The sequence below is a fragment of the Euphorbia lathyris genome, chromosome 8 (genome assembly GCF_963576675.1).
Source record: "Euphorbia lathyris chromosome 8, ddEupLath1.1, whole genome shotgun sequence".
NCBI classification, from domain to species: domain Eukaryota; kingdom Viridiplantae; phylum Streptophyta; class Magnoliopsida; order Malpighiales; family Euphorbiaceae; genus Euphorbia; species Euphorbia lathyris.
This window is the reverse complement of record NC_088917.1, coordinates 13,737,471-13,764,542: the sequence shown is the minus strand read 5'-3', so window position 1 is coordinate 13,764,542 and position 27,072 is coordinate 13,737,471. Positions and strand designations below refer to the sequence as shown.

At 39.2% G+C, this 27,072-nt stretch overlaps 1 protein-coding gene and 1 pseudogene across 1 annotated transcript; both read right to left on the bottom strand.

Annotated features, from left to right (window-relative positions):
• Positions 1-4,165: 4,165 nt before the first annotated feature.
• LOC136203855 (vacuolar protein sorting-associated protein 28 homolog 1-like) lies at positions 4,166-24,101 on the bottom strand (annotated as a pseudogene).
• A 1,850-nt stretch (positions 24,102-25,951) lies between these two features.
• On the bottom strand, positions 25,952-26,844 carry LOC136203586 (chaperone protein dnaJ 11, chloroplastic-like). Its single transcript, XM_065994780.1, has one exon. The coding sequence runs from the start codon at positions 26,680-26,682 to the stop codon at positions 26,155-26,157; it is 528 nt and encodes a 175-aa protein (XP_065850852.1). The 5' UTR covers positions 26,683-26,844; the 3' UTR covers positions 25,952-26,154.
• Positions 26,845-27,072: the final 228 nt, after the last annotated feature.

The following is a 27,072-nucleotide window of genomic DNA, read 5'->3' as shown; positions in this document are numbered from 1 at the left end:
GTTAAAAATCATGGATTACAGCAGTTTTTTCTGTGCTCATTGTTTTACTTCTGCCTTTTGTTCTTTTTTTTCCCTTTCAAGACATTGGCATGTTTTCGTTTAGAAAAGGCTGTGGTTAAATATATGTGGCTTTTTTGGACAGTGAAGGAATTTTGGCAACCTTCAAAACTGCGTCGGGGCTTACTAGTCAACCGGTTCAAGCGTTTGATGCACATAAATAAAGGCTGTGGTGAAAGTCTAGCAAGTGAGCATCTGTATTTCATGCAAAAACAAATATTTTCTTTTATCTATTTCTTTTTAGTGTCACAATATGCCTTACATGGAAGCCGAGGTGTATGCCAGGCAATTTCTGAGTGCTATAATGATGTTTCATATTTTCTTATTTTTGTTCTTTTTTTTGTGATTTTTGGTGTGAAAACGTGCGTAGGATGTGAATTTGGTTTCTCATTTTAGTGATGTTATTCAACTATTTTCCTATTTGAATTAGAAATACTCCTAAAAGTTATGATTTTAGTTTAGGAAAAAAGTATTAGAATTAATTAGTATTTTAGGAAGTGTAAATCAGTAAACTATTGTGAGGTTTCTAAATGTCGGAAGGTCTTATTTGCGCCTCAATTTGCTTGGGTCATTGCCTTTTTATCGCGAAGGCCATACAAGACGCTCTACATAATCTTACATCCAAAGGCACTGCTTTTTTTTTCTTTTTTAATTTATGGTTATGGTTTTTGTCCCGTCTGCCTTATTAGTTAGGAATTAAAACATACATCAATTGCATGTTTTTCTAAAATTATAGTGCTGATATCTACCATCACCTTCTGGAACAAGGAAAGCATATAAATAATAAACCGATATCAATTAGATCCTGTTGAAGATGCTGGAATCATCTTCGGGAGAGATCTGCTCTTCAATTTTCAGGTTTATTTGACTTTTTCATTTCATTTTGTTTAGTCTGGATTTATGAATTCTCTATTGTTTCTTACCGATCTATATGGCTTTTCAATTTCTTCTGTTGTTTGTTTTGTTACGGCATCCATATGGCTTAGATTAGGAGTTTAATTTTTTTTCTCTTTTAGATTTGTGAGTTCCTTTTAAAAAACTAACATCCGTTCTTATCAATTGCTTAGATTTCTGCAAAACCAGTTTCATGAAAAAAACATCATTATCTATGAATACTAAAGTCATTACAACCTATGAATGTTAAAGTGAGTATATGACTCTATTATTGTTTATCATTTCTTTAGCTTCTTCCCACTTCCACTTTGACTCTCATTTTTCTTTTTGTTTGATTGACTCCCTTTAAACCTTTTCTAACTCGTTAATTATATTCACCATTATTGTTGGATGAGCTCTAGGATGTTCATTTACACAATTCATTGCTAGTTTTGTTATGTTTGTAGCCTCGAGATCACTACGTATCTCTTACAATTTCTTTTGGATGGTATGTCCTTATCGTCATTGTTCACATTTTGCTCTTACCACAATGTTATCATCGTATCTCTTACAATTTCTTTTGGATGGCATGTCCTTATCGTCATTGTTCACATTTTCCTCTTACCACAATGTTATCGTCTCTATTCAATTTTGCCATTTTCCCTTTTCCTCCTCGAGCCACCGCCTCCTTCCATGAAAAATAAAAAAAATGGTTTCATAGTAAATATGATACAAACAACTTTAATTCTTGAAAATTTTCATTTTGAGGTCGTTATCAGCCAGATTTGGCAAAGTAAAAAAATGCAAAATTTTGCAACCACATAGTTGCGTTTGTAAAGAAAAATACCATAGGTATCCATCTGCAAAACTATGTAACCACATGGTATCTACTTGTAATTAACCCTATAAAAATGTTTATTTGACATTATTGGAATTTTTTTAAAAGAAATTACACTCAAAATCAGCTTTTGAATTTTTTTACAGTTAACTCTCTCATATTATGTCTTTCATCGTTACAATCTGTTTTTAATTAGAAATATCAGAAATTCATTAAATTTATTTTACTTTTATCAAATGGCAATTAATAGACTTTAAATTACTTATTTAATTATTAATTAAAATAGAATAAAAAGATGAAGGAAAGGACTGGAATCTTTGGGCTTGTTTGGTTTACCTACTGTTTTTTGTTGTTGTTTGCTGTTACGATTTTCCGTTGTTGTTTGTTGTTACGGCTTGCTATTTACTATTGGAAAATACTACTTTTCTAAAAGAACAGGAATTCTCCGCCTTTATAAAAGCTAATTTTCAGCTATAAAAGACAAATATGATGTGTCTAATCAAACACCTAAAAAATCTTCATTTCAATGTGAAAAGACAAACAAGAGGATAAAAATGAGTAACCAAATGCCCATTTTTTCTCCTTTTTAGTGTTGACCATTCCAAACAAGAGCATGAACTTGAGTTAATAATTTAATAGAGTTTAAGAAAGGAATTTGAAACTGAACAACAACAAGGAAGGATTTCCGAATTCCATTTCTTAAAAAAATCCATTTAAAAACTCACAAAAATAACTGAATTGCAGTGAATAATTGAATTGCAGTTGTTTAAAAAAACACTGAATTGCAGTGAATAAATATAATTTGACAAATTTGAAATTTTTATGACATGTATGAAACATGTGTAATTAATTCAGTCTTTTCAAACATATACGTAGCTTTCTTTTTTTTTTTTTACAAGCACACAACACTTACAAAAAATGATTTTTTCAGACCCATTTTTTAGAGTCGATGCCATTTTTTAGGCCCATTTAAGAGCCAAGTCCATTTTTTAAGGCCCATGTTTGGGCTCCCATTTTTTGAGGTCAGTTTTTAGGCCCATTTAAGAGCCAAGTCCATTTTTTAAGGCCCATGTTTGGGCTCCCATTTTTTGAGGCCAGTTTTTAGGCCCATTTAACAGCCAAGTCCATTTTTTAAGGCCCATGTTTGGGCTCCCATTTTTTGAGGCCCTAAGAGATGAACTTGGCTTCCTTAAAGGCTAGCATGCTTTGCCGAGCGTGACTACTCTTCCTTCAATGTAGAAGGGTACGTGAAAATCATGTTGTATGTAAATATATACTGTCACATCCGTATCCAAAAATTTTAACCTTTGTATTCTCGATATAGGTTATAATATATTTATTTTAGAGGATTAATTAATTTGGTATTATAATTGTATTATTGTGTTTAAATTAATATTTTTAGATGTAAATTAAAATTTTAGGGTTAATTTTAAAAGAAGTTGGAAACATAAAGGATCATAATTAATATTTTTAATCCAAATACAAAACCATGTATGTTGAAGTATAATTACATTGTATATTATTTGAATTTTTATGATTATAAAAAACAAAATAAGAAAGAGTTATACTTGAATAATAATAATAATAATAATTATTATTATTATTATTATTAAAATTAAATAAGGAAAACGTAGCTTTGATTCCCGATTTAAAGATTAAAAAACGTTCAGGATACGTAGGAAGCTTGATATAATTATCGAGTTCAAGCCAAATAATAAATAAAATTTTAGGTAGTCCGAATAAATTTTTAAAATTGGTTCGCCTTTCAGACTGTTAGAAGTTGGTTATCCTATTTTCCGTTCATACCCGATGTCGTTTAGGGCCGGGTGTGACATATACAAATGACTCACTAGAATAATTGAACTTTTAAAATTATAAAAAATAAATAAAACTATATTGTTTTTGTCAAAATTAATAACGGCCACACATTCCTTGATTTATGTGGATATTATTTAGGGAAAAGTATAAAAATAAACCATGTGGTCTGGGCCATTTTCTAACATACACTACGTGGTTTAAAAGTTGACAAAATTGTACCTTCAGGTTGATTCTATTAGCAAACACAATCCAAATTGACTAGCGGTGTTAAAAAAAGTCAAAATTCAATAGGAAACGAGTTAATTTTATCCTTATATTTATTTATTTTAGAAATTAACCCTCTTATTATCTAATTGTCACAAAGAAACTATAAAACAAAAATAAAAATTCAAACTTACTATCTCTCATCTCTTTCTCTTCAATCTCTCTCCTTCAATTTTTAATTTAAATTTAGATTAAGTAAAAATAAAAACAAAAACTGAGAAAGAGATGAGAGAGATTGAAGGAATGTATATATTGAATACCCCCACAAACAAATTGTGACTAAGCTCATCAATTTACAAGCTCAAACAAAATCAATCAAGTACCAGCACTAGGCAAAGCTGCCATAAACGAACTATCGGAGGATTCCAGATCAAAGTGCAATTTTCATGCTTACTGTTCTGTTAACTCATCTGCCCCCCCCCCCCCCCCCCCCCCCCCTCTTAGATAGCTTAGAAATCCATTCTTTCATCTTCGTCTTCCCCTCGAAGTCTGTGATGCGGACATCCTATCTAGACCCACCGCCCAAACGCAACCTGGCGGATCCTCAGTCACCACATACCACACAAACAGCACGTGCACCCATGATTGTACCCATCAGGGCGGATCCTAGGGGTGTACGAGAGGGGCGGATCTAGGAGTGTACGAGAGGGTGTATCAACATCTATTCCTAGGCGGATCCTCAGGCTTATTTCCTCACGAAGGAAATCACCAACAACCCTGACATTCCGTACATGTACCTTTGTACTAATTGTCTGGGTGTGTTATCTATTTTACCCTTTCATTGATATCTTTATTGTAACCCTAGTAGGGGTAGTCCTTGTCTTTGTTATCATTAGGGGATGTATTTAAACCCCCATTTTTGTAAGGATGCCTAACTTTTATCAATCAAATCTTTCTCTTTGAGAATTCAAGGTTTATACCTTTTATCTTAGGATTCACTCCTTCTAGTTTAGCTAGGGAAGAACATCTTTGTTGGTTTACGATTAAAACCTTCACTTATCGCTTTCAAGCTGTATCAGTTGGTATCAGAACCAATCGTTCCCTGACCCAAAACTTCTTTTGGAAAATGGTTCAACCACAACAAACACGACAACCGCATGACTCCATGGAAGCCGGTGACCAGAGATATGAAGAGCTGATGGAACGCCTCGCCGCACAGATCGACGCCAGCATTGAACGGTAGAGACATACAAACCAACGGTTCTAGGAGTTATCAACCTCCTTGGAAAACTTCAAGCTAGAGGTTCTAGCCCTGATCAGACCAGCCGTTGGGGAGCCAAACTAGAGGAGCGAATGAGTCCCTGAACAACAGCCCCAAAGGCAACCCACACCACTACAGTCCAGACTGCCCTTAGCAAATGTGCCACCTCCACAGATGGGTGATAGGGGCGTTTCGTCCCTATCTTTTAGCGTGATTTACGGTTTAATTTTGGAAAAAATAAATAAGTTTAATTGCAAAAATAGAGTGTTTTAATAAAATAACGAAATAAAAATAAAATCCGTACTTTCGGTTATTTATCTTTATTTTTGATTAATTTAGAAAATAAAACGTCAAGCTAACTCGGCTCTCAAGAATTGTATTTCAGGTACGAGTAAGGAGCAAAAATCCACCGACATACGCGGAGCGTATCAACCTCCACGCGAGGCGTGGGACATCCAGTCAGAAATAATTGCTCAATCCACAGGCACCACGTGGGACTAACCCACCGATACGCGGGGCGTATCAACAACCACGCGGGGCGTGAGACATCTAGTCAGAGATGATAAGATCAATCATGAAAGTCAGACTGCATGGTCTCCCAAGTCAACTGCTACTACGCGGGGCATCCCACCTTACACGCGGGACGTATATGGGAAGTTCTTCAATCTAAAATTTCAGGGACTTATATACGCGGGGCGTGCTTTAGGCTATGCGTGGCATAATAGACCTAATTCAAGCTACTAAATCTCAGGAGCTCAACCACGCGGGGCGTACCTCAGTCTACGCGGGGCGTGGTTGAGACAACAAGATCTGAATTTGGTCCATATGCAGGAATTATTGACGAAATGAGTCAATACGCGGGGCGTCCCCTACCATACGCGGGGCGTGTCATGGGAATTCTGCAAAAATAATGTATCTCCATGCTTGTATCTTGTGAACTTACAATTATACCCTAGCTTGATGTGTATAAATAAGAGTGACTAGCACTCATTTAGACATCGAGAATTTTATGTATTAAGCTCTTGCTATATAGTTTTAGATTTTAGATTCAGATTTTACATAGCAAAACTCTATCACCTTGAGAGCTTGTTCGTTTATTCCGGCATTCCGTCAAAGTTCCGTTCCACCTTCGTTCACCAAGCTCGAGAGTTCCACCTCTAAGTCCTAAGAGACGGCTTTGAGTCTGGTTAGCTAGTTCCGAGGGTGGATTCTTCCCTTTTCACTTGCTAATTAGCTTGTACTCTTCTTATGTACTAGGCTTGGTTGTATTCCATATTTACATTTTCCATATTTATAACTTATGATTAACAATTTCTACTTCTTTATATGTGTTGGTGTTTGCTACTTGTTTTGATATTCGTAATTGATTATTGTGTAGGGGAACGCGATTTCCGACGCCATTCGGGCTATCTTTAGGGATTCATATAGGTGTTGCCTTACCGGAAGTGACACATCGGAAACCGTAGGAATTAACAAGCCATGGAACTTACGGGCCCTAGTTTATAATCCCAAGCATTAGACACGCCTTGACTAGGAACCACGTAGTCTAAGTACTTCACGGGTCGGTCACACTACACGTAGTCGTCATTGCAAGAGTAAATCATCAACCGTATATATTCGAAGTCATTGTTTATCATATTTATAACTTATCCCTATCTGTATCACTTCGTAGAGTCTTTGTTATATAAATCTGTCTCACCTGTAGTTAGGAGTAGTTTGTAGTTGTTTCCCAAATCAACTCAAAGTATTCACCTCTTAGATAACGTATAAAACCGAGTCGTTTAATACTTGTAGTTATAAATCCCGTGGATTCGAAACCCGGTCTTAACCGGATTATTACTTGATACGACGGGGTACACTTGCCCCTAAGTAGTAGCGTCTAGTAGAGATAGAGCATTTAGGAAGATCACATCCGTAGTCATAACGAACTTATCATAATATACATTTCATAAGCTCTACCTAGGCGCCGTACGCATCAATGGGTCCTAAGGACCCTAAGGTAAGAAGACTCAACTATATCCTTGTGCATAACACAGATAGTGAAAGTGATGATTTTGAGGGTATTTGGGATGATGGCAGCTCTAGAAATATGAGGGATGTTGGTCCCATTGGCAACCAACGTGTGGATGTTACTAAAGCGGACCCGGGTCTAGGGAACTTTGATAGAGATGATGCTTTTAAACTAAAAATAGACTTACCAACCTTTCGAGGTTAGTTAGATATAGAAGGGTTCCTAGACTGGTTATCTGAAGTGGAGAGTTTCTTTGAGTATACTGGGATTCCTGATGAAAGGAAGGTGAAGCTAGTAGCATATCGTTTAAAGGGTGGCACATCAGTTTGGTGGGATCAGGTGAGGGAAGAAAGAAGGAGAGGGGGGGAGATCCGTTTAGATCTTGGCTACGGATGAAGGTGATGCCGAGGGAGCGGTTCCTACCGCCAGATTATGAGCGGTACATTTACAGTTCCTATAGGGGATGCTCTTAAGGAAACTGAAGTGTCCATGAGTATACTTCAGACTTCTTGAGACTTTTGGTAAGGGCTAACTTGTCGGAAACCGAAAGTCGAAAGACTTCTAGGTATCTAGAAGGGTTGAGATACAACATCCATGATCATATTGGCACTCAGATGGTGGTCGAGTGCAGGATGCCAGGAATTTAGCTCTTAAGCCCGAATCACAACTGACTGTGAGATCCAGGAGATCCGCCACTGTCGATCATACGCCTAGGGGAAAAGATAGTGTGAAGTACCATGATAGAGGCAAACAATTGGCGAGTGCCAGTGGGGCAAAGGCTAGCAATGTGGGAAGTGGATCTGGGGGAGATACCAGACCTTACAAAGAGGGGCCTGTACCTAAGAGCAATAATCCATATGCCAAGCCAGCACCTTTTAAATGTTTTAGGTGCAATGAACCAAGTTATAGGTCCAACGAGTGCCCTAGGAGGAAGAGTGCCAACGTGGTGGAGAGATATGAGGATGACTATGAAGAAGGGGATGAAGTGTTTTGTGAGCCCCTAGATGGTAAGGATGATGAGGCAGATGAAGAGAGACACTCCATTCACGTGGTAAGGTGTATGTTAGTCTCTAGCAGGATAGAGGAAGATCAGAGGCACCAACTATTCAGGACTCGATGCCTTGTGAAAGGAGGGTGACGTAATGTTATAATAGATAGTGGCAGCCAAGAGAATATTGTGAGCAGCAACGCTGTTCGGAAATTCAGACTGTTGGCGGAGGCACATCCTAACCCCTATAGGGTTGGATGGATCAAGAACGTGGGTGAACTTAGAGTGAACCAGAGGTGTAAAGTGCCCGTTGAGATTAGTGATTATAGAGATGAAGTCTATTGTGATGTGGTTGATATAGACGTTTTCCACCTCTTATTGGGAAGACCATGGCAGTTTGATAGAGACGCCATCCATGCAGGAAGAAGGAATACTTATAGATTTATAAAGGATGGGGTAAAGTTTGTACTTACGCCCATGATAAAAGAGCCAAAGATCAATGAGAAATCCACTTTGATAGTCTGTCCCACACATAAATCTTTTTTATAAGCGAATGTGATGAGAGTCAGCTAGTGTATGTTGTGATGGTTAAGGCGAATCACGTAGCATCCCAAGAGGGCGGAGATGAAATGTCGGATGCCTGCTTGGCGAATATCGAGACATGTTCCCTGAAGAGTTGCCAAGTGGCTTGCCACCTTTGAGGGACATTCAAAATCATATTGATCTTGTACCTGGGGCTAGTTTACCAAGTCTCCCATATTATCGAATGAGTCCAAAGGAGAATGGCATCATGAGACAGAAGGTGGAGGAGCTCATCGAGGTGGGATATGTCAGGGAGAGCATGAGTCCATGCGCTGTTCCAACTTTACTTACGCCCAAGGAGGATGGGTCTTGGCGGATGTGTGTAGACAGCAGGACTATTAACAAGATCACTATCAAGTACAAGTTTTCTATCCCAAGGCTGGATGATATGCTGGATCAACTTGGCGGATCCAAAGTCTTCTCCAAGATTGATCTTAGGAGTGGTTATCATCAGATACAAATTCGAGCTGGGGATGAGTGGAAGACTGCCTTCAAGACCAGAGATGGATTGTATGAGTGGCTAGTGATGCCATTTGGGATGGCTAACACCCCCAGTACATTTATGAGACTGATGAATCAGGTGCTTCGCCCGGTAATTGGAAAATTTGTAGTGGTGTATTTTGATGATATTCTGATTCAGAGCCAAACCTTAGCAGAACATGTGGAGCACTTGTAGATAATGTTTGACTTGTTGAGGAACAACCAGTTATACGCCAACACTAAGAAGTGTGATTTTTCCATGGAAAGCCTAGTTTTCCTTGGGTTCGTAGTTAGCAGCAATGGGATCCAAGTGGATGGGGAAAAGGTGAGAGATATCAAAGAGTGGCCTACTCCTAAGAACGTGGGGGATATCATGAGTTTTCATGGGCTAGCAACATTTTATCGATGATTCATTAAAAACTTCAGTTCCATAATAGCCCCGTTAACGGAATGCTTGAAGAAGGGAAGAGGGTTCGAATAGGCGGATGCTCAAGAGGACAGCTTCGCCTTGATCAAGGAAAAGTTGAGCACAACACCCGTACTAGCCTATCCCGATTTTGATAAACTGTTTGAAGTTGAATGTGATGCCAGTGGAATTGGGATTGGTGGTGTCTTGATGCAGGAAAAGAAGCCCATTGCATATTTCAGTGAGAAGCTCTGTGAAGCAAGGTAAAAGTGGGCGACATATGATCAAGAATTTTATGCTATAGTTAGAGCGTTGAAGATATGGGAGCATTACTTGGTGGGGAAAGAATTCATCCTCTACACTGATCAAGAATTTTATGCTAAGTCATTTCTGGCGTACATTGTGTGCCTTTTTTTATACGTCTCTGAAGTTTAGTACCACCGCCCATCCTCAGACAGACGGTCAGACAGAGGTGGTCAACCGAACTTTGGAAAACTTACTGCGCATCAAGTGTAAGGATAAGCCCAGGATGTGGGTGTTGAAACACCTTTCCACATAATTTTGATTTGACAAAATTGTTTAAGTATAAATTAGAATACATATTCTAAACACACTAAGTTTAAATGCGTTGATTTATTCTACTAATGTGTTTGTTCAATGTTGAGTATAAATGTTATAAGTCATAAGGATTGGAAGGCCCAAGCCCAATACGGAAGCCAAGGCCCAAGTCAAACAACTCAGTACACTCGGCCCGCGTATGTCAAGACGTTGTCGTTTTGGACAAAAACGCAACTCAGCAAACGGAAGGATCTAGAAGACCTTCAGGAACAACTTCACAATGAAGCTGCTGAGTAAGTCTCGACAAAGCGTACAAGACAGCAGACCGGCAGAGGAAAACTTCCAGACAAAGTGTTTCTTCTTTTAGCAAAGTTCAGACGACACAGTATGTTGTCCAGTTGACTTTGACCATCTGCTGTGCTGACCGAGGACAGAAGATACACGATTGTGATTGGCCAAGAGCTCTGTGCAAGTCAGGATGACAACGACACATAGCCGTTTCCCTCCAACGGTTATTTCGAAATTCGAAATGACCGAATGACCAGACGTCTCTATAAATAGTGCCATCACAAGCTTCACAAGTGACAGAACTTGATCAAGCCATTACGCTGTCCAAATCTCTACAAGTTCTGCAAGCAAGAAGCAAAGCAAAGTTCTTACACTACAAAGTCTATTCATTTGTGTAAAAGTCTAGAGTGATTGTTTTTCAATCATCTAAGGTGTTCTAGCAATTGTTGTTTAGGACAAAATCTTTATCATTTCTAGAAGTAGAAAGGAGAGGCTGAGTACTCGGTTTTAAGTACTCAGCGGAGAGATTAGGATTGAGTAGAAGTATAGAGGAAGGTACTCTTGTCATACTCAATTGCTGATATTGTAAAAGGAGAGATTAGGATTGAGTAGAAGTATAGAGGAAGGTACTCTTGTCATACTCAATTGCTGATATTGTAAAAGGAGAGATTAGGATTGAGTAGAAGTATAGAGGAAAGTACTCTTGTCATACTCAATTGTTGATATTGTAAAAGGTTTGAGGCTCTACCTTTAAAGAGCTCAGTAGAGGATTTGAAATCTCGGAGGTGTTCCGGGGACAAGACGTAGGCTTAGAAGAAGCCGAACCTGGATAAATCTGCTGAGTGAAGTATTTCTAAACCTTAACTCCTTATTCATATTGCTTGCTTAAAACAAACTAAAACTGGCCAAGTAAAAGAGGTCAAGCTGAGTTGTGCGCTACAAACGAGCAGGTTCAGGAATAGACTCTAAGTGCTATTTCCTGACCTAAGCAACGAAGCTGTCCTAGTCACTAGTTGACTAAGCCAGTGTCTTGCTGAGTGTTAAGTGCCGCTGTCTTATAATCTTTTCTTAAAGAAAAGAAATCTGCCCAAATTATTTTAAAAAGGTAAAATAGTTCCTAACCCCCCCTTGGAACTATATTTGCAACCTTCCAAGGGACCAACAAGTGGTATCAGAGCCTAAAAGCTCATTACTAAAGGTCTAACAACCTTGAGTTGATCCATACCATGGGCGAAAACAGCACTCGGTTTCTCCCTGGAAACCAGACAACTCAGATATTACCTGAGGGACTGTCCATTACCAGGCCTCCCCTATTCTTCGGGTCAAACTATACCTTTTGGAAGAATAGGATGAAAAACTTCATTCAAGCTACAAACATGAGTGCCTGGCTATCTATAGTCCAAGGCCCGTTTGTACCTGTGAAAGTTGTTGATGACCAGTCAGTTGTTAAAGCTGAGGTTGAATGGACAGAGGATGATCTGAAGAAGCTTCAAAACCATGCTTCGGCTATCAATATGCTTCACTGTGCGCTCGATGCTGCAGAATATAACAAAATCTCAGGTTGTGAGTCGGCACAAGAGATCTGAAAAAAGCTGGAAGTCACCTACGAGGGAACAAACAAAGTAAAAGAATCCAAGGTGAATCAGCAGGTGAGACTGTACGAGCTGTTCGAGATGAACAATGATGAGGGCATTTCAGACATGAACGCAAGGTTCACCAACATCATTAATGAGCTCAAGAGACTTGGGAAAATCTTCACTGAGGAAGAACAAGTCAAAAAGGTACTCAGGAGTCTTCCAAAAGACTGGCAAGCAAAGAAAACAGCAGTTGAGGAAGCTCAGGATTTAACCACCTACAAATATGATGAACTCATCGGTTCATTGCTGACCCATGAGATATCAATGAAGAACTTTGAGGTGAAGGAAAAATCTGATGACAAGAAGCAGAAGTCACTTGTCATGAAGGCTGACTCCACTGACGGGAGTTCAACTGATGATGAGGAGATGGCTATGTTTACAAGAAAGATGAAGAGGCTGTTCAGGAAGAACGACAAATATTCCAAAAAGCCTTACAAAAAGTTTGATAAGTATAAGGCTGACTCAAGCGACAGTAAATACAGAAAGGACAGCTCAAAGCCCATTACATGCTTTGAGTGCCATCAAGATGGCCATATTAAGTCAAACTGCCCCACGCTGAGGAAAGACAAGAAAAGCGGGAAGAAGGCAATGGTGGCTACTTGGAGTGACAGTGATGAATCTTCATCAACAGAAACTGAGGCCACCGAGTCAGCGAAGATATGCTTTATGGCTGACGAACTTGCTGAGCCATGCATTTCTGAGCATGCTGACCAATCTGATGAGTCAGATAATGAAGAGCAATCTAATGAGGTAATCTCACTCTCTCAACTCAGAAATGAAATGGGTAACACCCTGAGTGATCTTTATACACTTGTTAAAAAGTGTAATAGGAAGATTAAAGCACTCAGCCGGCGCTGTGATGAAGTAGAAGAGGTCAAACTGAGTGACCTCAGATACCTTCTTCAAGACAACTCAGTTTTGCATGAAAATATGAAAATCATTCATGAGTCTGTCTCTGAAGTCCAGTCAGTTTCAAAGAAACTGAGGAAGGATGTCACAACCATTCAGAACCAATTAAAGGTTCCAAACAAAAACAATTTTCCGCTGAGAACTCAGTATCAAGGTACACAGTACCAAGGTACTCAGCAGAGAAGAAATCCCCAGCGAAAAGTCCAATGTGATTTTTGTGGGAAGTTAGGACACACTACTAAAGTGTGCTGGCACGCTCAGCACTGGGGTGCTGACAAGTCAGTAAAAAATCCTAAACTGAAAGTCAGTTGTGACTTCTGTGGAAAAAGTGGCCACACTATTAATGTATGTCGCCACAAAATAAAATATGATGCTTTACCTGTTGAACCTAACAAGTCAGGACCCAAAAAGAATTGGGTACCTAAAGGAAACTGGTTACAATGCAGGTAAGCCTGAGATGTGCCGAGAAGTCAAAAATGTGGTATATTGACAGCGCATGCTCAAGGCATATGACGGGTGATGAAACTCAATTCATCACGTTCGAACGTAAACGAGGAGGAAGTGTAAGTTTTGGAGACAACAAGAAGGGTAAGATAGTAGGCTCAGGAACCGTCGGAGGTAACCCTACTATTGATCTGTCTCCCTAGTCAGCGGACTCAAATATAACTTACTCAGCGTAGCTCAGCTATGTGATAATGGAAGAAAAGTTATATTTGATGCTACTGGATGTAAAATATACGAGGGTAAAACTAATGAGTTAATTTTAACTGCCCCTCGGATAGATAATGTCTTTATGCTAGACTTAGAGAAAAAGTTTTCAAAAACTGTGTGCTTAGTAACGAAGGAAGAAAATTCCTGGCTATGGCATAGGAGACTTGGTCATGTAAGCATGGACCTCCTGGCCAAACTAGCAAGAAAGCAATTGGTTGAGGGACTGCCTGAACTTAAATTCCAAAAAGATCAATTATGCCACGCTTGCCAAGCTGGAAAACAAACCAAACAATCTTTTCACAGTAAAAACATTGTCTCAACTAAACGTCCGTTAGAATTACTACACTTGGATCTCTTTGGTCCAGTCCAGCCGCTGAGTCTGGGTGGAAGAAGATTTTCCTTGGTCATTGTAGATGATTTCTCTCGGTATACGTGGGTTATCTTGCTGACCAGCAAGGATGAGACCTTTGAGACATTTTCAAATTTGGTTAGAAAAATTGAAAATGAAAAAGACCTAAAATTAGCTCATATCCGTAGTGATAACGGTGGAGAATTCAAAAACCAAAAGTTTGTTGAATTCTGTGAAGCCAGCGGCATTGACCACAATTTTTCTGCTCCTAGAACACCTCAGCAAAATGGGGTTGTAGAAAGGAAGAACAGAACTCTGGTTGAAATAGCCAGGACAATGCTGGATGAGCATAGGCTTCCAAAGTATTTTTGGGGTGAGGCTGTTAACACAGCATGCTACATTCTTAATAGGGCTCTAGTTAGACCTATACTCAAGAAAACCCCCTATGAACTTTGGAAAGGACGAAAGCCCAATATTGGATACTTTCATGCCTTTGGCTGTAGATGTTTTATTTTAAATACCAAAGATAGCTTAGCAAAGTTTGATTCAAAAGCTGATGAAGCTATCTTTCTGGGCTACTCAACAAACAGCAAAGCATACAGAGTTTTTAATAAGCGAACTCAAGTTTTAGAAGAGTCAATACATGTAGAGTTCGATGAAACTGACCCTGCAGGTAGATACTAGCCGCTGACCGAAGATGATCCAAACTCAGTAACCATCGCTGACTCAGAACCAGCTACTGAGTCATTCACGAAAAGGCTGACCAAGAGTAAGAGTGAACCTAAGATTACTTTTACTGACCCATCTACTTCTGCAGAGATTGTTGAAACAGGAACAACACAAGACATGAATCTACCCAAAGAAATAAGGATTCCTAAAGGGCACTCCGAAAGTGCAATCCTTGATTCTGCTGGGAATACCCTGATGATGAGGAATCAACTCAGGAAATACCTCAGCAATGTTGCTTTCGTCTCAGTATAAGAACCGAAGAATTTCGCTGAAGCTGAGTACGATGAATTCTGGATGAACGCAATGCAAGAGGAGCTCGATCAATTTCGAAGAAATGATGTATGGGAGTTAGTGCCTCATCCAAAGAGTCAAAAGACCATCGGAACAAGATGGGTCTTCAGGAACAAGATGGACGAACAAGGAAACGTAGTCAGAAACAAAGCAAGGCTTGTAGCTCAGGGCTACAGTCAGCAAGAAGCTAGGGGATATCTTCACGAAGCCACTGGCTCGTGAGCAGTTCAGCATACTGAGAGAAGCAATTGGTATGTTTAATCCTCTTAAGTAAATTCCTGTGCTAAATGAATATTGAATGCTGAGTGAATTACATGCTGAATGATTTATTGTTTGCTGAGTATCTTTTGAAACTGACTGAATATACAATACTGAGTAAACTTGCACATTGAGTAAATTAGTTTAGAACTTGAACTTAAAATCATCCTTAAATAATGCACTGACCTCTCAGAATTTCAAACGCTTGACATTCTAAATACTGAGTGATTAATCCGTTAGCATAAATGCAATAGCACGCGTATAGCCCTAGGATGACGTATTCGCCGTATGTGTCATAAATGCCAGGATCTTTGTCGATACATAATCCCGAGGCAAAACTGACACATGGATTTGATTAAATCCACACCGCTCATTTCTTCTATAAATAATGGGTAATTCCCCATTTTTTATTCTTTACGCTTAATCAAATTCTAAGGCAAAGAAACTCTTTCTCTCTCAAAATCCTTCTAAACCTTCCCCATCCTTGAAAATGACTAAGATTTCCTATAACGTCTCCAGTGCCGGCCACCAAAAGACTAGCTCCGATGAACCTACTGGAAATCCTCCTACGTCGAGCAAAGGACAAGCTGGCCAAACCTCTAGTCAGGGAAAACCCGTAAAGGTCAGGACCTACTCCAAGGTCTTTGACAATGTCCGCGAATGGAAAGTTGAGCCCTCAAGATGGGTCTCTGAAAACTTCGTGCAAAATGAACAACCGTTCTGCGAGTGGATTTCACAGAATGGATGGACTGGGCTGTTTTCGGTTAGGGATGAAACCTATCCTGACCTGGTGAGGGAGGTTTACCACAACCTCAAAGTTGCAAATGACAACACTGACTACCTGTGCACTGAGGTGAAAAACAAAACCATCTTCATCAACCCTCTCTACATAGGAAATCTTCTCAAGCTAAAAACTGAAGGAGCAAGGCTGAGAAGATCGGGAGATCAGGATAAAACTGACTATAAACACAACTTTTGCAAACCTGAGGGTCACTCAGGAGAAGTCTCAGCTTCATCAATGGGTCAGCACCAGAAGATGGCTCATTACTTGCTGACCTATTTCATCTACCCGAAGATCAACTGCACTACATCAGCAACCAATTTCGAGCATAGCTTTATCTGGCATATGCTGACATACACCCCCATCAACATGCCAGTCTTTCTTGTTGCTGGTTTCCTTTGAAGCACTGGCACGATGCGGCTTGGATCACTCATCACTAGAATCCTCATTGACCATAAGGTTGATCTCGAAGGTGAGGAGAAGACTCGAGGAACTGAGATCACAGCTTCCTCGCTGAGAGCCTTAAAGTTTGGACAGCCCTTGAAGAAAGGTAAAGCTGCTGCTGCTGGCCAAGCTGATGAAACTGCTGAGCCAAAGAAAGGGCGAAGGACTAAGGCCCCAGCTTCCCGCAAGAGGAAAACTGCTGAGACTCCTTCCAAAAACGTTGAGTCTCCAGAAAAGAGGCAGAAGTCAGCTGGTAAGTCAACTAAGAAAAGAAGCAGGCAAGGTGAGCCTGGAACTGAGGAAGCTATGGAGCAACCTCAGAAGAAGCAGAAGTCTTCAACACTGACTCCACTGAACGCCATACCTACAGACTTCGTTGTACCGGGTGACTCTCACTTCACCCAGTGTCAAAGTACAGAAGCTGAGCATGATGAACATGAGGTACAACTAGATGATCACTTCATCTCTCAAGTTGAGGAAGAACTTGACGGTGACAGTACCGAAGAAGAAAAAGAAGAAGCCAGCGGTCAGGATGACGCTGAGGACTCTGAGGAAACGACCAGTGAGATTGAGGTTGAGCATGCCGATACTGAGTTGGCCGCTGGAGTTGAGCAAGTACTCGACCAACACACTGTTGATCCAGCTGAAGAGCAAGCTGACCAGCCTCATACTGAGCAACAAGAATCTTCCCCTTCTCACTCAGGAGAACCTGATCATACTGTCACTCCACCTCGTAGAAGGCGAAAGTTGGTCAAGGCCAGTGAGAAGCTAGTCAGTGAACCTCCTGTGCACCTACCAACTCTTCCTGACTTTGTCGTCTCAAAGACAACTAAGGACCCTTCTACCGTCAAACTTAAGTTTTTCAAACGCCAATCCACTTCCACTACATCGGCGCCATTAGAAAAACAAGCCTCTGTTTCTTCTCAATAGGAACATGCCGACCCTAATGCTTCTGCAACATCAACCAGTCAGGTTGAGCCATCTACTGTTCATGCTATTTCCTCAAGCATGGTGCTGACTCCACACACCTCTGCCGTCAGCACAGACAGTATTCACATTACAACTTCTCCAACTCAACTCTCTGCCGATCAATCAACTATTCCTACAACTCAAGTGCAGATTAAGCATACTATTCCAATCACTGACCAGGTTACTCCTTTCACTCCTCCTCCTTCCGGTCATACTAATGTCCCTGAAGGTTCACAAAGCCATCTGAATGCCACTGAGTCCGGCAAAAAGATCATTGACTCAGTGCAAGCATTAATCAGAGACCTTCAACATTCCACTTCTCCTGCTGCTGGATCTTCAATTCTTGAGACCACCCAGCTCTCCCAAGTCACTCAGCTTCTCACTGAAGTTAAGGGACTCAAGGATCTGCTGAATGTCGTCATATCCTTCCAAGCACAGCAAGCTAAGCAGGATTCAATTGCCAAGTTGGCTGAGATCCAGCTGACAACCGTGCAACACCTGAACTCTCTCCATCAACAAGTCCAGAAATTGTCAGCTGTGAACACTGACTATGCCACTTCATCTGAAATCAAAATGCTCTTTGCTCAGCTTCATACTGAGCAACTTAAGACCAACGAGCAAATAGTGTCGTACAGTCAGTGCTCAGTAGAGCAAATTGGTGAGGCTATAAGGTTGCTTAATCTGAATAAGCAAGAGATGGATACTGACGCAATGAAGCAGAACGAGATGATGACTCTCGCACAACAAACTTTCAACCACATTCGTCATAACAACATTCAACGTCAATATTACGACACAGCTCTCTTAAAAACCTTCCACCAAATCTTTGCTGGCCTTACTGAAGCTCTTATCTGGCAAGGCAAAGCTCAAGCGTTCAGTGTAAATATGCTCAGTGCTGCTGATCTCAAAGTACCCGATGAGGTATCAGTTGATGGAGTTGCCATTTTTGATGGCGTAAATGAAAGCGCTGAGAAGCTTAAGGAGCTATCCCAAGAACTGACTCGCGCCGTATTAACTGATGCTTTCAGACTCCCTGAAGTTGACAAAATGGGGGAGAAAGAACATGCAGCTAGAGCTCAGCATGAGCGAAGTCAGTCATCGCAACACAAGAAAAAGAAATAGATAGGCTAGCCCAGTTTTAGACTGAGTCACTTGTAATCTAATTCTATTTGCCTTATCTATAAAAATTTTGCTGTGTAATTACTGACTTCTATTTATATATCATATTTGCATCTCTTATTCAAATCCTGAGTTATGATATATGTTATTAAGTACTGAGTCATTATGTATCTTCAATTAAATCAGCTATGTTTAATACTTGTAACATTTATTGACTAAATGATAGGCTGATAACATGTTTGACATCATACTATGATCTTATGAAACATTCTGATAAAGAACTCATTGAACAATAATTTGCTCAGCGCGCTCTGTATATCTAAAACTTCCGCTTAACACTGAGTAAATAGAATATGTAACATAGCTGACCTACACCTAAAAACTGACCTTAGACTCACTCATTTAAATTCTTAAATGATGCAATTAAAACTAAGTCAGTAGTGCAACCCTTACGGGGGAGTTTGCTGAATAATTAAAAAGGTCAACTATCATGGGGGAGCTCATACTGAGTTCCTTGCTGAACAGTTTTGCCAACATCAAAATGGGGGAGTTTGTTGAAACACCTTTCCACATAATTTTGATTTGACAAAATTGTTTAAGTATAAATTAGAATACATATTCTAAACACACTAAGTTTAAATGCGTTGATTTATTCTACTAATGTGTTTGTTCAATGTTGAGTATAAATGTTATAAGTCATAAGGATTGGAAGGCCCAAGCCCAATACGGAAGCCAAGGCCCAAGTCAAACAACTCAGTACACTCGGCCCGCGTATGTCAAGACGTTGTCGTTTTGGACAAAAACGCAACTCAGCAAACGGAAGGATCTAGAAGACCTTCAGGAACAACTTCACAATGAAGCTGCTGAGTAAGTCTCGGCAAAGCGTACAAGACAGCAGACCGGCAGAGGAAAACTTCCAGACAAAGTGTTTCTTCTTTTAGCAAAGTTCAGACGACACAGTATGTTGTCCAGTTGACTTTACCTTAAAAGGAGAGACCATCTGCTGTGCTGATCGAGGAAAGAAGATACACGATTGTGATTGGCCAAGAGCTCTGTGCAAGTCAGGATGACAACGACACATAGCCGTTTCCCTCCAACGGTTATTTCGAAATTCGAAATGACCGAATGACCAGACGTCTCTATAAATAGTGCCATCACAAGCTTCACAAGTGACAGAACTTGATCAAGCCATTACGCTGTCCAAATCTCTACAAGTTCTGCAAGCAAGAAGCAAAGCAAAGTTCTTACACTTACAAAGTCTATTCATTTGTGTAAAAGTCTAGAGTGATTGTTTTTCAATCATCTAAGGTGTTCTAGCAATTGTTGTTTAGGACAAAATCTTTATCATTTCTAGAAGTAGAAAGGAGAGGCTGAGTACTCAGTTTTAAGTACTCAGCGGAGAGATTAGGATTGAGTAGAAGTATAGAGGAAGGTACTCTTGTCATACTCAATTGCTGATATTGTAAAAGGAGAGATTAGGATTGAGTAGAAGTATAGAGGAAGGTACTCTTGTCATACTCAATTGCTGATATTGTAAAAGGAGAGATTAGGATTGAGTAGAAGTATAGAGGAAGGTACTCTTGTCATACTCAATTGCTGATATTGTAAAAGGTTTGAGGCTCTACCTTTAAAGAGCTCAGTAGAGGATTTGAAATCTCGGAGGTGTTCCGGGGACAGGACGTAGGCTTAGAAGAAGCCGAACCTGGATAAATCTGCTGAGTGAAGTATTTCTAAACCTTAACTCCTTATTCATATTGCTTGCTTAAAACAAACTAAAACTGACCAAGTAAAAGAGGTCAAGCTGAGTTGTGCGCTACAAATGAGCAGGTTCAGGAATAGACTCTAAGTGCTATTTCCTGACCTAAGCAATGAAGCTGTCCTAGTCACTAGTTGACTAAGCCAGTGTCTTGCTGAGTGTTAAGTGCCGCTGTCTTATAAACTTTTCTTAAAGAAAAGAAATCTGCCCAAATTATTTTAAAAAGGTAAAATAGTTCCTAACCCCCCCTTGGAACTATATTTGCAACCTTACAAGGGACCAACAGTGGGATGTGGTTTTAGCCGAAGCTGAGTTTGCCTACAACGTATTTGTACATTCGGGAACTGGGAAGTCACCATTTGAGGTAGTATATACAAAGACCCCGAATTATACTCTTGATGTAGCACATCTTCCTAAAGGGAATGTGACCACCAACCAGCTAGCCAAAGATTATGTACAGATGCACCAAGAGGTGAAGGATACTCTTCAGGAGAGAAACCAGAAATTGAAGGCTAAAGCGGATAAACACCGCAGGGACCTACAGTTTGAAGTTGGGGATGAGGTTATAGTCTATTTGGGCAAACAGAGACTCGCCAATACCCCAAGCAGTAAGCTTCGACCCAGGAAATACGGGCCATATAAAGTCACCAAGAAGGGCAATGCCAATGTCTATCATATAGCTTTGCCAAATTGGCTTGGTAAAATGTCACCAGCTTTTAACGTCCATAACCTTAGCCCATGGAAACTAGATGGTCCTTTGAAGCTTGACAAGAATAAATCAGCGTCCAGCTCTTTCAAAGAATGAGAGAATGATACGGACATCCTATCTAGAGCCACCGCCCAAATGCAACCTGGCGGATCCTCAGACACCACATACCATACAAACAGCATGTGCACCCAGGATTGTACCCATCAGGGCGGATCCTAGGGTGACGAGAGGGCGTATCAACATCTATTCCTAGGCGGATCCTCAGGCTTATTTCCTCACGAAGAAAATCACCAACAACCCTAGCATTCCGTACCTGTACCTTTGTACTAATTGTCTGGGCGTGTTATCTATTTTACCCTTTCATTGAAATCTTTATTGTAACCCTAGTAGGGGTAGTCCTTGTCTTTGTTGTCATTAGGGGATGTATTTAAACCCCTATTTTTGTAAGGATACCTAACTTTTATCAATCAATTCTTTCTCTTTGAGAATTCAAGGTTTATACCTTTTATCTTGGGATTCACTCTTTCTAGTTTAGCTAGAGAAGAACATTTTTATTAGTTTATGATTAATATCTTCACTTATCACTGTCAATCTGTATCAGTCCGGTGGCAAAATGCTCAACTTATTAAGAGAACCCGAGAGGTCTGAGAGCAAAAGGTGGGCCTGATCAACTGCCACCATATTCAGCTTTAAGGAATCCATTGTTGTAATGAAGTTCTGAACACACTCTGCTACTATTGCAGCTGAGGTAGTAGTTGATGCAGCTGTCGCGGCTCGATGTTCAATTGTCACAGGCACACTAGAGGTCACCAAACAGTTTATAGCGGCTGGAGAATCCACCTTGTATGTGTCTGTGAATTGCTCGATGCTTGGAACAATTTCTTCAAGCGCGGAATTTAAGGTTTTGAAATAAGCAATTAGTTTTCGGCATTCAGTTTCGAATTCAGATGAGAGGATAATATCATGAACATAAGCCTTCTCAAGGTTCTCGATAGCTTTTATTATGGCATAGAGCTCAAAAAAGTTATCATATATTTCTCAAGCTTCATAATATCCCCTTAAAACAGGATATGATCTCAGTTTTTGTTTTTATTTTCACTTAATCTAAATTTGAACTGAAGATTAAAGGAGAGAGATTGAAGAGAAATAGATGAGGGAGATGGTAAGTTTGAATTTTTATTTTTGTTTTGTGGTTAATTTTAGTCAATTTGGACTGTGTTTGCTAACGAAATCAACCTCAACGTACCTTTTTGCCAACTTTTAAACCATATAGTGTATGTTTGAAAATGGCCCAAATCGTGTTGCTGATCGCTTGGCGGCGGCGGGCCATGAAGGGACGTTAGGCGTTACTACCCTTCCTGTTTCCCCTAGTTTCATCTCTCATCTTCTCTTAGAAGATAGGATTGGGGTTAGCTTCCCTAGGCTAATTCCTGGGTAGTTTGTTGTTATTCGTTTTTCTTTTCCTTTTCTACCAAAAAAAAAAAAAAAAAAAAAAAGAAAATGGCCCAAATCACATGGTTTATTTTTGTACTTTTTCCTATTATTTATCAATATATGTTGGTCAAAAAATATTCATTTTTTAATAAATATTCACTTATATAATAACTGTCATAGGATTTATTTTTTTAAGAAAAATTGCCATAGATTTTTTATTGCTTTCTTTTTGCTGTTTTTTTCTTTTTGTTGTTATTCAACCTTTTAATTGTTCAATTTTACATTCGGTAATCAAGATAATGAGATATTGTAATATATATGTTGTTTCTTGAGACTTGACAAGGAAAATATTGAGAAAAAAAAAGAACTACATATGAAAAGTAATTTTTTATTGAATACGAAAAGTAATTGAAGCAAAGAAGAACTAGTGCATTTTTCCAAATAAAATATTAAAGAAAAAATGTCATATATTGTCTATGTTTCGGGTTCTATTCATATTGATTTACTGCCACTAGTTATCCATTAATATGCCATTTGAAAGACCATAGAAAAGCTTCCGGATCCGATCAGCTCTTCTAAGTTATTTGTGAACGCCAAAATTTGTTCAAGTGTATGTTCCATTTTGTATTTTGCTACAATCGAAGACAATAAATAATACAAAATAAAGCATTTCTATGTGAGTCATTTCCTCTTAACAATATGTGAATATTATTTTCTCATTCTCATGTAAATGAATCTACTAAGTATAGAACTAACTAGAGAGAGATGAGATCTTAAAAAGACTAAAAGAGGTATTTTAGCTTTGTAATTGACATGCCAAAAGAGTAAATGACCTTACAAATAGTTTTGTAATGGTATTGTAAAATACATAGAGAGATTCAGGAAGAAGCATCAACCTAATAAAGATGGTGACCCCTTAACTTTTTCTTGATATGGCATTCTAGTCTCTGTTGGGCTTGACCCAATTATAATTTATGAAATAAGCCCATGTCTTTAAGTTTTTCAAGTGAAAAGAATCCCACATTGCTTTCAAAGCACTTGGTGGAGATATTGATAAAGGAGGTCCTCACATGCTTGGGGTGTGCCCCAAGGGGTACCCACTTTTGTGAAAGGGTGAGGACCTACCTCTTGGTTGACCACCACACGCGCGCGCCGCCGCTGCCGACCGAACCGGTCTGGGCCGGGTTGGGTTGGTGTAAATACTATAATTTTTTATTGAAAAAAATTAATAATATTTTTATTATTATTTTATTCGATTTAATTTTTTATTTAATTAATTACTACTCTGAATTAGTCTTTCTGAACGTTATTCTCTTAACGTCTATTTTCTGGACGTGGCTTTCTCAAAACTCAGTCTCACCACCTTCCCATGTTTTCTCTCCCACTTTCTCTCCTGTAAATCAGAGCTTCAACAACTCTATTTTTCTGTATAAATAGGTGGTGTGAGACTGCCATTAGACACAATTAATTTTCATTCTGTATTTCGAAACTGAGCAAATTGAGAGTGTAGACAGAAACGATTTTTGTACGGTGCAATACAAAATTGTATTTATAGAGGGCTGTTTTATCCTGGAGGCGACCGGAGTTCATACTGTTTGCTAATTTCCGGCAGTTCCGCGAACGTCTTAAAGAAAGCGACATTGTCCGCGACTCTGCCCATTTATTTTTGTTCGGTCTGTTCCTGTTTTCTGAGTTCGAGTTTCAACACTTTTAAGACGGTTCAATTACTACTGATGGCTATCGAACAATCAAATGGGATTGCTGAGATCAACAAACCATTCCGGTTTGAAGGAGCTCACTTCCGAAGATGGAGACAGAAGATGTTGTTCTACCTCACAACAAAGAAGGTAGCTTCTGTTCTGACTTCTGAAAAGCCAATTGTTACTGAAGATGGTGATGAGGCAGATGTTCGTGTTGGTGTTCGTGCTGCTGAAAGATGGACATAAAATGATTTTCTCTGCAAAAACTATATTCTCAATGGGTTGACATATGACCTATATGATTATTACACTGCTGAAGAAAAAACTGCCAAAGAAATTTGGGAAGCTCTGCAGAGGAAGTATGACACTGAGGAGGCTGGATCGAAAAAATATGCTGTCAGCCGCTACCTCAAATTTCAAATGACGGATGGCAAATCAGTGGAAATTCAATCTCATGAATTGCAAAAGATAGCACATGAAATCATTTCAAAAGGTATGCCTCTAAATGATCAATTTCAAGTTGCTGTCATTATTGACAAATTGCCTCCTTCATGGAAAGATTTTAAAAATGTTTTGAGGCACAAAACAAAAGAATTTTCGATGGAAAGTCTGATTACACGCCTCCGAATTGAGGAGGAAGCTCGAAAACAAGATTTAAAAGAAGAAGTGCTTTCTAATAGCACTAAAAGGTCCACTGCGGTTCTGAAACCCACTCAAAAGAATTTTAAGAATCAGAACCGCAAACCAATCCAAAACCGCAACACCCGAGTTAATTTGAATTGGAACCTTCAAAGGAACCAAAATAGGCCACAGCAACAACCACCTAGAAATGATGCTGCTTTCCTATGCTTTAATTGTGGGAAACCAGGTCATATGGCACGTAAGTGCAGGAACAGGCCAAACATTACCCCTAGTGTTAACCTGATTGAAGAGCAACATAATTTTGTTGCTATGATTTCTGAGATCAACCTCATAGGTGGATCAGATGGGTGGTGGGTAGACACTGGTGCTTCCCGCCATGTTTACTATGATAAAAGTATGTTCAAAACATACACTGTTGTGACCGAAGATAAGAAAGTGTTATTGGGTGATTCCCATACCACTATTGTTGCTAGGATTGGTAATGTGGAATTGAACTTCACATCTAGAAAAAACCTTAACTTTGAAGGATGTGATGCATACTCCAGAAATGAGGAAAAATTTGGTTTCGGGCTATCTTCTCAACAAGGCTGGTTTCACTCAGACTATATGAGCAGATTTATTTAGGCCCTGTTCTTTATTACTTAATTTCAGTAACAATCAGTTCAGTTCAGTTCAGTTCAGTTCAGTTCAGTTTAGTTCAGTTCAGTTCAGTTCAGTTCAGTTCAGTATTCAGTTTCAGTATTCAATAATTTATCATTATTTATTATAATTATTATATATTATTATTATTTATATATAATTTAGGGAAAAGTACAAAAATAAACCTTGTGGTTTGGCCCATTTTCGAAGTGCACCCCTGTGGTTTAAAAGTTTGCAAGTCGGTGCCTTGAACTTCATTCCATTAGCAAAGAGGGGTAAAATTGACTAACGGTGTTAAAAGTCAAAGGAAAAATAGTTAATTTGGTCCTTATATTTAATAAATTTATAAATTAAGCATCCTTATTATCTAACTATCACAAACAAACTTCAAAATAAAAAATAAAAATTCAATTATACCATCTTCTCCGTTACTCTTTAATTTTTTTCTTTCTCTCTCATCTTTTTTAATTTTTTTCTTTCTAAAATCAAGTTTCTCTCTCTAAAATTGAAGGACTTAATTTTGTAATTCAAACAGGCTATAAAATGGCGTCTGCTTCCATCATACAACACTACTCTGGCTGGACTAAAATGCATTAATACTCACAAATCAGACCACGCTGAATTAATTAATCTAAGCTATCCTAATCTATTGATCAACACTAATCAATTACAATTCTATCAAAACCAGATTGTTTAATTTCCCCCAATTTTCTCTACCAGCACTGATCGGTTTCCCATCCCCTCCTTGGAGATCGGAAAAATCCAGAAGCTGCTGCATAACTCGCTACTGTGGCTACACTCGCTGATTTCATATACGGAGAACTACTCATCGGCCGTGCTTCCCGGAACAGTGAGCGATCATACTCAGATCGTTTCTCCGGATCGGAAAGAGTTTCATAAGCTTCCTGTATTTTCATGAACTCGTAAGCTCTGTTCTCCTTTTGATCTTCAGCTGCGACGTCGGGATGTAAAACTCTCGCCAGTTTCCGATATGCAGATTTGATCTCTCCAAAAGAGGCGCCATTCTCAATCCCTAAAACTTCATACAACGATCCAGGCGATGCAATGCGGGAGGAGGAGGATGTTCTCTCGGCGGTGCTATTGGCGGAACCGGCAGAGACACGGATTGGACGGAAATTGACACGAGAGCGGAGATAATGGAGTTCGTCGGAGGGAAATTTTAAGCCGGAGAAACTAGCGGCGGAGGAAGTGAGAGAGGGAATAGAAGAAATGGAAGCCATGGTGATATTTTCTGTTGGATGAAGGATGAATTGGAATATATAGGAAGATTGGGGATTTATTTAACCATGGACTTATCTTCAATATCAATTTGAACTTATTGAACTGTGATTCCAGAGATTATTGAACTCTTAATGTTAGTTGATTTATTATGATTGTTTAATGGGAAGAAATTATTGAACTTTGATTGTAGAGAGAGAAATTTGATTTTAGAGAGAGAAAAATTAAAAAAGATGAGAGAGAAAGAAAAAAATTAAAGAGTAATAGAGAAGATGGTATAATTGAATTTTTATTTTTTATTTTGGGGTTTGTTTGTGATAGTTAGATAATAAGGATGCTTAATTTATAAAATTATTAAATATAAGGACCAAATTAACTATTTTCCCTTTGAC

Excerpts from the sequence above, each read along its gene's own strand:
- LOC136203586 (XM_065994780.1), bottom strand. The coding sequence starts at position 26,682 with ATGGCTTCCATTTCTTCTATTCCCTCTCTCACTTCCTCCGCCGCTAGT.